General features: G+C 41.2%; 1 protein-coding gene across 3 annotated transcripts in view; it reads left to right on the top strand.

Moving 5' to 3' along the window:
* The first annotated feature begins 243 nt into the window (after positions 1-243).
* HSD17B4 (hydroxysteroid 17-beta dehydrogenase 4) overlaps positions 244-12,669 on the top strand; it is a 167,663-nt gene continuing 155,237 nt past the window's right edge. The window contains exons 1-4 of one of the 3 annotated variants that reach the window (XM_075931960.2): positions 244-413; positions 3,554-3,607; positions 8,394-8,501; positions 9,712-9,771. In XM_075931960.2, coding sequence (XP_075788075.2) covers positions 356-413; positions 3,554-3,607; positions 8,394-8,501; positions 9,712-9,771 — 280 coding nt within the window. In that variant the 5' untranslated portion in view covers positions 244-355. Of the gene's footprint in view, positions 414-3,247; positions 3,271-3,553; positions 3,608-8,393; positions 8,502-9,711; positions 9,772-12,669 lie in introns of those variants that run through there. The other 2 variants (XM_075931959.2, XM_006134501.4) reach the window with 2 other exon arrangements.

Below are 12,669 nucleotides of genomic sequence, written 5' to 3'. Positions count from 1 at the left end.
CAGTCCCCGCCCCTCCCAGCCCCATGGGTCGTACCGCGAGGGGTGCCCCCTGCCCGCTCCCCACACTCATTCCGCAGGCAGATTCTAAGCGCAATCTACACCTGTGCTGAAAAGCGACTAGCGCCCCCCAGCGCCTCTGCCCCAGGCCAGCAGCCACCTTCCCCTCCTCGCGCCAGGCCGCGCGCTGAAAACGGCATCAGTCCATGCAAACTACATTTCCCAGAGCGCCGCGGGGCGGTCTGGCGCATGCGCGCTGCGATAGCCCTGTGCCTAGGTGCTGCCGCTGTTCGGCCCCGGTCCTCCGCTTGCGCTTGGCCCCAGGAGGAGGCGGGTGGGCGGCGGCGGCGGCATCATCATGTCGGCTGCGCTGCGGTTCGACGGGCGGGTGGTGCTGGTGACTGGCGCCGGGGGAGGTGAGCGGCTCGCGCGGGCCCTGGGCAGGGGTCGCCCGTGCTGCTCCGCGGGGAGTGGCGGGCCCGGGCTCGGGGATCCTGCGGGCCTGGTGCAGCTGGCAGCGCCCCTCGGAGAAACCCCGGCCTGCCAATAGCAAGGGTGCAATTGGGGGGAGGGGTTCCTGGAGGCCTGCGCTGCATACTCCGGTGCTGTGGGTGCAGAACGGGGGCAAAGGTTTTCCTGAGTTCCCGGAGGAGCGAGAGCGGGGAGTTGGGATTTCGCGGTGGCAAGGCTGAAGCCCTTCCCCTTGCCTTTGCAGGAAAGCCGACACGCACGCTCGTGTTTCCTGAGTGTTCTTCTTAATTTTCAAAACACAATGATAAGAGGTTAAAGCGTGCGGGCTGCTTGAAATGTAGTCTGAGTGTTCAGGTGCTGCTGCTGTAGCTTTCGAGAGAGTTTGTTTTCTCTCTCATAAATATGATGATAATCATAGGTAATACCCACCAAAGCCTTGATCCTGCAGTGTGCTTCGTAAAGTGGTGTAGAAAGAAATTCCCCTCTCACCTACACCATGCAGATCTCTTTGCAGGATCCTGGATTTAGGCTTTTGAAAAAATGTGCTGTGATAGCCATGCAAAGAGCAACAGATTCTCTAGTCCAGTGTTTTAGCTTTGGAAGTACGGCAGGTTACTTTAAATTGCAATAGTGATACTTGCAAGAATAGCTGGCAGAAAAAAATGGCAAACAAGTGTGGTTTTTTTTTAAATTGACAGTATAAAATAGCATAACAATAGAGTGCTTTAAATCTACTCTGAATGACTTTCATCTCTCACCCAGATTTTCCCTTGCTTCATGTTAGTTTACTGTGCTTCCCTTTAAATCTTTCTTCTTCACTGACATCTGTCAAAAGTGAACACCCAAGTCAAATGGAAATAATACAAGATAAAAAAGAAAAAAATTGCTTTGAATAAGTGGATCTTTATCATGTACAACTTCTACTAGAACCTTAGGATTCCCAAAAGTGATTCCTTCACAAATACTTACGGTTTCACTACAACTTTTTAAATAAAAACTAAGGATGTTAAATATCGATTAATTTACTAGTTGAGTAGCCGATGGAATTTCCATCAATTACTCAACTAGTCCAGAGGCACTTCTGCATTCCTCCTTTGAAGTGTACAAGAGCCCCAACTTTGAAATGTACAAGAACCCCAGCCTGGGCCAGCGGGAAGCTTTTGCTTATCGGATAGTCGCCTAGTCCTTAACATTCTTAATAAAAACCACTACTTAATATGTTTAATTATAGAGCTATGGAAATGTTTTATTTATTTTTATTTGGATTATAAGTAGTGCTATTTTTACACAGGAACTTAGAAGTTGATTCTTTTGTAAAGGTCAGAACTAGTGATGGAGTCCATCTAACACATCTTGATATTTGCTTAAAGTTTTGGTTCCCTTCATTTAGAAGCCATTTTATTTGGAAAGTATTTTAAAAACATGATCAAAGTGGCAGCTCTTACCAGATACGTTTTGCAGCAGGTGAACATGTGCTTTGAAACTACATTGACTTCTTTCCAATCTTGGCAAGTAGTATTCTCACCTGTCACACAATATCTCCTAGTCTTACTTAAGAACATGAAGATTGCACTGCCTGGGAGTTCTCAGACATCCCAAAGCATCTTTTGGGGTTGTTTCCCTTTTGCAGACAGAAGTGAATGCCTTTGCTTTCCTTTGTGTTTTGGTGAGGGTCCTCAGCAGCTCTCACTAAGGAAGGGAAAATAGGGTTATTGAAATGAGAAATTTGATTTTCCAGTCAATACATATGTTGTATTATTTGCAAAGTTTGGATTTTAAGTTTTAAAAATTTTCCCTTGAACTACTTGGGATATAAAAAGATTACATTTTATAAACAAAATTACAGATGTAAGAAAATAACATTCTTCTCAATTACTGTACCCTGTGTTCTTAAACCAGTTTTATTTTGGCTCCCAACTTGTGTGAAGTTATTTTATATGAAGTAAATTTCCTCGTTTAGTGTCCTTAATTTTTTTTTTTTTATGAAAAAATTTATGTAATGTTATGAGGTGTCCAGTTCTGGGCTCAGATGTAAACTAAAGCCCAGATTTCTGCTTAAGTAATTAACTAGTAGGTGTAATCTCTAGAGCTGTACTCAACAGGCCACTCTGATTGGTTTATGTAAAGGCTCCAAAATCACAGTGCCTCATGGCTCATTGGCTCCAGTTTGCGGTTTCCAGCCAAGGGAAGCTTCGGGAACAAAGGCTGTATTGTGGGCACTTCGAAAAATCCTCCTCCTCCTTCCACTTTGTCATCATTTGTTTAATTTGTACATAACAAAATTACTTGTGTGGAAGAGAATCACAGCTTCTACCTTGATTCAATATCATTAACGTTGTGACTGGTATGATTGGATCGTATCCTTGTCCATAAAAACAACTGTTGTACTCGGCGGGCCTTAAAGTTTAAATAAAGGCAAAGGTGAAAAACTTTCATGGAAAATGTGAAACAATAAAAGTAGCATTATGTAGTATAGTAGGTAAGCTGCTCTGTGCTCCTTTATGTCTTTTTTTATCAATGTGGACACTAAAATCATTATGATTGGAGTTGAACTTGTGTTTGCATGTGAGAGAGTTTTCTTTTCAGTAAACAAAACTAAATTAAACTAAGGTATGTCTATTAACTTAGAATGTAATTCATTAACTTGAAGCATCTTCTCCTACTGCAAAACTGGAATACATTCCTGTATTTTATAGCCTGTCCCATTAAGTGTCACAAATACCTCTTTCACAATCACAAAACTCTCTTGGAGCTTTAGCAGCAAGCAGTCAATAATGACTGTTCTGGGTACTGTACCACGAAGTGAGTATAGAGGAATACTTAGTATTTTCAGTTGTGGATTTGGGTTTCAACGTCTGAGCTAATTTGCTTTCTTTTCTATTCCAGATATCAGAAAATGTGTCACTGCTTTTGTGGAAACATTAGATAGAATTATTTTTTAATTGAATGAATATTTAATTTTTTTAATCTCTGTTTTTTGCTGAAGTGACAATTTCTCCACATACGTTTACGTAATCTAAATTATGCAGGTAGAAGAAAAAATACTGACTCACTGAAACTTTTTGTTTTTTGTTTTTTAAACTAGGATTGGGTAGAGCATATGCTCTGGCTTTTGCAGAAAGAGGAGCTTCAGTAGTTGGTGAGTTTATTATTTTGATCTCTTGCCAGTAACCTTTGTTCTTTAATAAGTTATTCCCTGAACTCCTGATATTCTAACTTTATTTCTGAGTTTCTGAGTTTGAAATAAGTACAATCTTTGGCTGTGTGTTTCTCTACACTGAAAGGCTATTTAGAAATATAACTTAACCCTAATTTGACTTTGGTTCACTCACAGAAATCCTTAACTTGAGTGTAGTGATGGTAATTTTACCTAGCTGGCTGGCCTAAAAGAGGGGCCTGGGCTAATGTTGTCCTGACGACAACTTTTCAGCCATCAGTCCAACAAATGGGCAGAATGGATGCAGGGCTATGCTACTAGTTCTCCAGTGCCTTTGAACAATTCACTAATGCCCAGAAAGTACAGAGAGGTTCTCCTACAATATGTTGAAAAATAATTAATTGTGTGACTCTTCTGACTACTGTATAAGTCTTGGAACCATGGGATTTACCTCAGAACTCTTAGTGTCATCCACGATTGAGGGGTGCATCAGTGTAAATACAGCAACTTCGGAATGTGTGTGGCCATGCTTCTGTCGAGTTAGGCTGACTTGAGAGGAGCACATCTAAGCATAGATGAATCAAGTTAACTCTGCAGTGAAGATATACCTTTATGTTTCAACTGAAAATGCCCTTCCACAGCACCATCTGCCATCGTGCTGAGGAATTAATTCAGTACAGACTTGGGAAGAGAGCTTTCCATTGTATTGGTAGCAGAACTTGATGTAGAAAGCAAGAGTTCCATGAACCAGAGGTTTTCAGTTTTTTCATAATGACTATGCAGACCACATCTCAGTAGAGTCACATGGACATTTCCTCTTTCCTTTATGGTTGTGCACAGGGCTCACTGAACTGTGGCAAGCCCCGCTCGCCGGCCGTGCTGTCCAGCGATCTACGCATGTGAAGATCGTTCTGCGCACGCACAGATAGCTGGAACCCAGCTCTTCCGGGTTACATTCTACTCGCTACAAGCGAGTAGATTGTATAATTTGTCGAGCCCTGGTTATGCACATCTCGCACCCATTTATGGTCCTTTAACATCCACTGGGAAACTATAGGGATTGTTTAAATAGACAGCTGTTAGATGATGAAGAATCCTATAAACCAGAAGGAAAACTGATATCATGTTGTCAAAATTTCCTGGGCAGTTGCACCTCTGACCATTTTGTGTCCTTGAGAACACCTTACTCTCTGGCCTCTAGCTGCCGATTTTCTTGGAGCAGTGTCACACAACACTGGGATGTAAGCGAATAGCTGACTAGTTGACAAGCCTAGGCTTATCAGTTAATTGAGTCAACTACTCGCATTTCCTCCTCCTCCCCCCGCCCCCTCAGTATCAGAGGCAGCAAGCGGGTAGAGGGATTAGGAGTTGTACCGGTTCTATCAGGCAGCAGCACAGCAGGGACAGGAGAGGCTGCTGTGGACCACCTATGGATGGGGCTGCCGCAAAGCCGTCCCTGTCTGTGGCTGCCCATGCTGGCCCTGGACAGGTACTGCTCTATCCGTGCAGGAAGCCTAACTCAGTCCCAGCTCATGTTGGGTCTGGGTCCAAACCCCACTGCGGCTCTGTAATTTAAAAGGCAGTAGGCGCCAGGCAGCCTATCCCTCCCCGCGGCTCCTACTGTGTTTTAAATTGCTGAGCAGCAGCTGGATTTGGTCCTGGATGTAGTGCGATCCAGGACTGAGCCGGGCCGTGTATTAACTAATTGAGTAGTTGATAAAAATTCTATTGACTACTCAATTAGTAAATTAACCTCATTTAACCCCTATGCAACACCATTCTGCTTGATGGGGAATTTGACCAGCAATTGCTCCTTCAATTCATTATGATCACCAGCAAGTTCTGAAGTTTGATGAGATGTCCTGTTCTCCTAAGGGCAATGACAGGATTATCTGTTGACTAGCCAGCCTTCATAAAGTAAAGTATTGTTTACTCAGAACAGCGTACAGAGAAAACATATTTTAAAATAATAAATAGCTTAAATGCTAATCTAGTTTACTAGGCTATTGTGGAAAATGAACATGGAAACCCTGATAGTTACAAAATACTGCAAAAGGGACTAGGGATGTAAAATTCTGTTTGTTTAGTTAAACATTATATTTAACTGACTTACTGCTTAATTGGGGGGCGTGGTGGAGCTGCTCAAGCCCCATTCATATCCCTAAAAGGGACAAGACTCATGTTAGGCCAGTCTCTTTATACAGTTCTCAGTTCTTTGATTATTAGCCATTGACCACCAGGTCCAACCATTTTATGTTATTAGCCTCATGGGAGTGAGGTTTTTTCGGACATTTTTACCTGCCTAGGTGACATTTAGAGGATCACCTAGATCACTAAGAGGTTTTGTCACTTCCTGCCCTGTAACTTTGTGGTGCCTTAATGCTGTGCTGTTATTGCAAAGATGCCTGGCACCAGTAGCAGACCCCCCAAGCATAAGACTTTGCACCAAACACATGGAACACTAACACATACAACCCTTTTAGATCCAAGTCTCCCCAAATCCATTCTCCTTAAGTTCTTAACTACCAGACACTTGGACTGTTCCCTTCTGGTTCATTCCTGAAGGCATGAAAGAACTGCTCAGTTATCAGCTGACTTTGACAAACATACCATCCAGAGTTTGCATAAGAGAGACTTTCTTGGGATAAAAATAAACAGTTTTTGTTTAATAAAATGGCAAACATACAAGTTACATAGTAAATAAACAGAAAGGTGCATCAGGCTTTCTATTTCTGTTACCTAAAATCCCCGTTCTAATACAAGTTACCTATTTCCTCTGAACAGTTTCTGCCATACTACCTAGCTATAAACTATTTGCCATTTCACAGAATACTTTCCACCCGGTATTCTGTTCCTCAGTTTCTGGATAGATTTAATTTCAATCCCCTTCTTTTTAAAAAGGCTTTACTAGATAAATCCATGTAGGTTGTGTACATCAATAGCTATTAACCAGGATGGGTAGGGATGGTGTCCCTAGCCTCTGTCAGAGGCTGGAAATGGATGACAGGAGAGGGATCACATAATTATCTATTTCTGTTCACTCCCTCTGGGGCATCTGGCATTGGCACGGTAGGAAGATGGAATACTGGGCTAGATGGACCTTTGATCTGACCCAATATGGCTGCTGTATGTGGTCTTTGTCCCCCCTCCCCTTTAATTGCTGTAGATAAACTGATTTATACAAGAGTTGAATCAGTTAAAGTTTGTCAGAGAGTTGCACTGGTTTAAACTGGGGCAGTAAACCGATTTGGTTAAACCAGTTTTTGTTTCTAGGAAAAAAAAAAAAAAAGAATGCCTTGTTCACACTTTGAATTTTCTAGTTTGACAAACCACAATAAACTTGATGTTTGTAAATTATGATGAAGACAGGTAGACTTGAATACTAGTAAAAATGCACAACTAGTTCCATTGTATGTAGATACTTGAGCTTTCAAGCACCTTCCTTGGAAGATGTATTGATTGCGTAGAAACACTTTTCTCCTTGCATAGTGCTGCACTGGCAAATGGGGGGTTTTCTGTAATTAACTTTTAGAAAGAAGCTCCATGCACATGAATGCAGTAACACAAATTCCAAAACTTTGTACAGCTGCAATCAATGGGGAAATGACCAAGTCAGAGATTTTTAGCTATTGACTCAAAGAGGGATCAGGAATGAAATGAAATGTACTTGAGGCACAGTCTCAGTGTTCATTCAGTAGCAAACGCTACCAGAGAACTAGATTAGTGCTAATCAAATGTGACTGTGCAATGTCTCGTTGAACAATAACAATAGTGATCATCCTTGTCAGGGAAAGATAATCACAAATAGCAATGAAACATCTCTCTTTCTGTCTTGCAAATTGTTACTTAAAGGCATGTCTATCTGAACACGTAGGCTATATCTACACTGCATGCTTATTTCAAAATAACTCATTATTTTAAAATAACAAAATGTGTGTCTACACAGGAAGTGTGTTCTTTTAAAATAACAGCCGCCTTACTCTGATTCCTGTAACCCTCATTTTACAAGGAGTAAGGGAAGTCGAAGGAAGAGTGTTTTTCCTTTGACTTCCTGCAGTGTAGACAGCACGAAGAGCCAAGTTAAGGTACTTTGACTTCAGCTATGCAATTAATGTAGTGGAAGTTGTGTATCTTACCTCGACATTAGCCTGCAGTGTAGATATACCATTACTGCGTGAAGCTGGGGGGAAAATCTACAGTACTTCAGCAGTCTGTGTGCTAACTATCAGTGTGGACTCCTCTGCTGCACTATAAAAGTTCCCTAGTGCATGTTGATGTGCTGCTATTTGAAAGACCAATATGTAAAAGGTATTTTAGTGTACTTCTACTGCAGTGCTGCTGGGTCTGCATGGACATTTAGTATGCAGCATGCTTTAGCACTATAGATTTACACCCCAGCAGAGGTGACTCATGGGGGGCTGGGAGGGGGAGGTCACATACCCCCCCCCCCCCGATTTCCTGCTTTACTTGTATTGAGCATGCTTACATAGACTGATCATGTTCAATAACCTCCGCTGAAGCCGCAGCCCTATTGTGCCTCCCCCCCTCCTGCGCTGGCAGGTATGGCATTAAGCGTTTGTGGAAACGTGCACTTAGGATTTGTATGGAATGTTATGAAATGACTTGTTCTTATCCAATAGGGTGTCAGACTGTTTACTCTTGTCCAATATTTTGGATTAATAGTAGGAATTTAGTGGGTGCCAGATAAGAAGAGACACTGAAACACATGAATATTGATTGGTCAAGAATTTCTTTTTATATTGTGCAGTGAATGATCTGGGAGGTGACTTCAAAGGACATGGCAAAAGCGCCTCAGCTGCTGACAAAGTTGTTGAAGAAATAAGAGCAAAAGGAGGAAAAGCGGTAGCTAACTATGGTATGTTATTTTCCATAATAGTTTTTAGTAAGGAATCTTCATTTATGGTCTCAAGTTGGTGGGAGAGGTCCAGATTGGATATTAGGAAAAACTATTTTACTAGAAGGGTGGTGAAGCATTGGAATGGGTTACCTAGGGAAGTAGTGGAGTCTCCATCCCTAGAGCTATTTAAGTCTTGGCTTGACAAAGCCCTGGCCGGGTTGATTTAGATGGGATTGGTCCTGCCTAGAGCGGGGGGCTGGACTTGATGACCTTCTGGGGTCTCTTCCAGTTCTATGATTCTATGATAAGGGGATGGTTGGATGAAATAACATGATCTTGGTAACTAATTGACCATTCATTATCAGTTGGAAATAGGTCAATGGAGAGATGATAGGAGTTGCTATAGGGAACTTTCTGGGTGTCTGGCTGGTGAGTCTTGCCCACATGCTCAGGGTTTAGCTGATTGCCATATTTGGGGTCGGGAAGGAATTTTCCTCCAGGGTAGATTGGCAGAGGCCCTGGAGGTTTTTCGCCTTCCTCTGTAGCATTGGGCACAGATCACAGCTGAAGGACTCTCTGCATGTTGGGTCCTTCAAAGTATTTGAATGCTTCAATATCTTTGATATAGGTGAGAGGATTATTCTAAGAGGGGTGGTTGAGATTCTGTGGCCTGCACTGTGCAGGGGGTCAGACTAGATGATCATAATGGTCCCTTCTGACCTTAAAGTCTATGAGTCTATGAGAATAGAACATTTGGTTGTTACTAAATGAAAAGATAAAAGCCTTTGATAAAGGACTGCTCCAACTCTATTAGTATTTTAATTCATTCCATGAGATACAACACTCTTCGGAGGTTGGGGGTAGATGGACACATAATGAAAATAAAATAGTTCTTTCACTTGAATTCTTGATATCGGTATGTGACTTGACTTAAGCTTATTATTTAACCAACATCAAAACTAGATTGTCTGGTTTTCTAGCAATGATAAAATGCTGTACCGTTTTTCTTGTGCAGGACTTGTAGTGGGCCATGTTGTCTGCAGTGTCTAAAACTTAATTTTATCCTATAGGGATTTCACATGAGCAGTTCACTTTCTCTTTTTAAATATATCAAATTATATGTAGTTCTCTAAATCCGCAGAAGTACAGCATATACAGTAGCATGTAGCGGTGTAACAAATATGTTGTTTTATTTGGGAAGTCACACCACTGCCTGTTTTGTTTACAGATTCAGTGGAGGCTGGTGAGAAGCTTGTGCAGACAGCCCTTGAAGCATTTGGGCGAATAGGTACAATTACTATGACTTAATTGTGGATTTAGAGTCATCTTAAGTGGTGCAGTTAGCAACTGAGAGACAGTTATAGCATGTTAAGGAAATACAATGTAATTAAGTTCAAGATGTTAGTGGTTTATTCTCTATAGCCCTAAACAAATGAAAAAGCCACTTCCTAGTAACTGGAGGTTAGCAGTTGCTAGTATAAAAGAAAATTGCAAGCCTTATTGAAGTGTTTATTTCGAGCATTTAGAAAGTTTATGGGAATAACAGTACTCCTTGAATATGTATAAATGACAGTATATCTTTTTCTATAAATAAGTTTTGTCCAGCTATTTGGAAGATGGACAGGACACACTGTGTGTGGTTTAATTAGGCAGCAATTTTATTCTTAAATGTCTGGGAGTGTCTGGCAGAGAAATGTACAGTGCAGGTAATTCCATAATCATCTATACTTGCCAGGATGGGCTGCTGTCAGCTTTCCCTCTTTACCTATTTTGCTCCCCAGGCTACCTACTGTGGGACCTCACCCCCTTGAATGAAGGTTAAGAGAGGCTGTAAAAGAAGTGGGGGGTTGACTCCCTGCTGTACCAGTCACAGCACCCTTCAATATCTCAATTTTTGCTCCTTTAATGAATAACCCCTTGAAATCTTTTGCCATCAGCTTTGTTTGATCACCATAGCCTTTCCCTACAGAGTACCTGCACCAAACATTGGCCCCATGATTACTTCATGAGTTGTTAAGCTGTGATATCCTATCTGAGCTCCCAGCTTTGAGAGAGAGGCAAAAACCCCTTCCACTTTCCCTTGGCCAGTCTGGCAGTGATGGATAAAGTTCTTCCCAGCGCCAGAGAAAGAAGTGACTATTATAATGCCCATGTGGAACATGACAAAACTTGTTGTTTAGCTACTTGCAAGGATGGGAGAGTGGATGCTGTTCTGTCTTTTCCAGGCAAAGGAGGGCTTTTCATGCACTGTCGTGAACCTAAATAGTCTCTCTATCTTTTCTGCTCACTTGAGAGCGGGCCGGTCAGTATCCGCCCATAAACCAAGTCTGAAGCTGCCTCAGCCAGTCACTCTGGCTCTATAGCAATTAAAGGTGCTTGCACCTTTCCCTACAAGACAGATAACAGCATCCACTCCATAATATTCTGTGTGATCATTATGAATGGCTTCTGTAGGGCCCATGTCTGTCTGGAATATATAAACAAATTTTATTGTCATCACCACTCTTTTTATACATAGCAATCTAGGGTAACACAGATTTCTGATTCCCCTTAGGTTTCTGTTTTAAGACAGAATGTTCCTGCTCTTATACCCTTTATTAAAGGGAGACCAGTGATTTAGAAATAACATACCCTTGCGTATTTTTGTTGCTTATTATTATTATTATTATTTCTAGCAACACTTAATTCTAATTTAAAGATTTGTGCATTTGACAGCACTTTTGTTTAGAATCCGTTTCTACATTTCCTTTGCTAATATGGTTCTTTCTCAGGAAAACAGGAGGTTGAAATACATATTAAACTAATTTTAAGAATCACAACATTTTAGCAGGGAGATGTGAGAGTAACTGGAACCTACATTATTCAGTTTCTTTAAAGCTAGCTTGCTTTGAAGGTGATTGTTCCATTAACATAAACCCCAAGTATAGAAGTATAAAGCAGAAGATGACTTTATTTATACATATCACTCTTCCTCTTCCAAAAGAAACAAACCCACAAAACAAAACAGAAGCCAATAAATGACAGTTCAACTCTCTCCAGTGCACTGCCACATTTAAAATAAGTGTATGTTAAGTAATATGGTCCTTCCAGCTATTATCCAATTTTATTACTGAGATTAATCAACATTGAGTACGGTCCAACTTCTCTCAAGAGTTTACTCCTGATACCTGTCAAGTGTCATTGTAGAACACTACCCAAAATATTACACCTACACCTGGAAAACTAACAGAGCAACGTAGACATTTTAGCAGTACTGAATATATTCTGGACTTGATGTCACTTCAGTTTATCATTCCAGAAGAAAAGAGAACTTGTATTTCCATTTCTAAGACAGAGAAAACACCTTTCTAAAGCCTGGTGACTTGTCTCTAAATCTTTATTGGTCAGTATTCTTCCGTAAAACAATATATGCAGTTTTAAAGGAAGTGTGTATCATTTCACTCTTTTCTTGACTTTGTTTTATATTTGCTTACTATTATTTAGTCTACTCCACAATGTTTTGCTTGTCCTTTTGCTAAAAACATTGCAAGAAAGCATAGGTCTGGCTTGCTCTGGCACATGTAAAAGATACACACAAATACAGAGCAGATTTTGAACTAGGATCTGTTTTCTTTTGTCATGCTGTTTGTTTTCTTACTGAAGTGCAGTTGTAACTAGTCATAAGAACATAAGAACGGCCGTACTGGGTCAGACCAAAGGTCCATCTAGCCCAGTATCCTGTCTACTGACAGTGGCCAGCAGCAGGTGCCCCAGAGAGGGTGGACCGAAGACAATGATCAAGTGATTTGTCTCCTGCCATCCTTCACCAGCCTCTGACAGACAGAGGCCAAGGACACTATTTTATCCCCTGGCTAATAGCCTTTTATGGACCTAACCTCCATGAAATTATCTAGCTTCTCTTTAAACTCTATTATAGTCCTAGCCTTCACAGCCTCCTGTGGCAAGGAGTTCCATAGGTTGACTACATGCTGTGTGAAGAAGAACTTTCTTTTATTAGTTTTAAACCTGCTTCTGATTAACAGAATTGAAAGAATATTGAAAAGATTTGTGGAGAGTTAAAGATGCTCTGTAATTCTCTCTGCTTTTGTCTTACCTTGGTGAAGAATAGACTGTTGTGGTGCAACAGAGAATAAAATATCCCAAAAGGTTTCTGAATTAATAAAATGTATATTTTGCAAATGCTTGT

This window comes from Pelodiscus sinensis, chromosome 6 (assembly GCF_052426305.1).
Source record: "Pelodiscus sinensis isolate ZL-2025 chromosome 6, ASM5242630v1, whole genome shotgun sequence".
Taxonomy (NCBI): domain Eukaryota; kingdom Metazoa; phylum Chordata; order Testudines; family Trionychidae; genus Pelodiscus; species Pelodiscus sinensis.
Note: the sequence above shows the minus strand (reverse complement) of the source record. Positions and strands in the feature narration are given on the sequence as shown.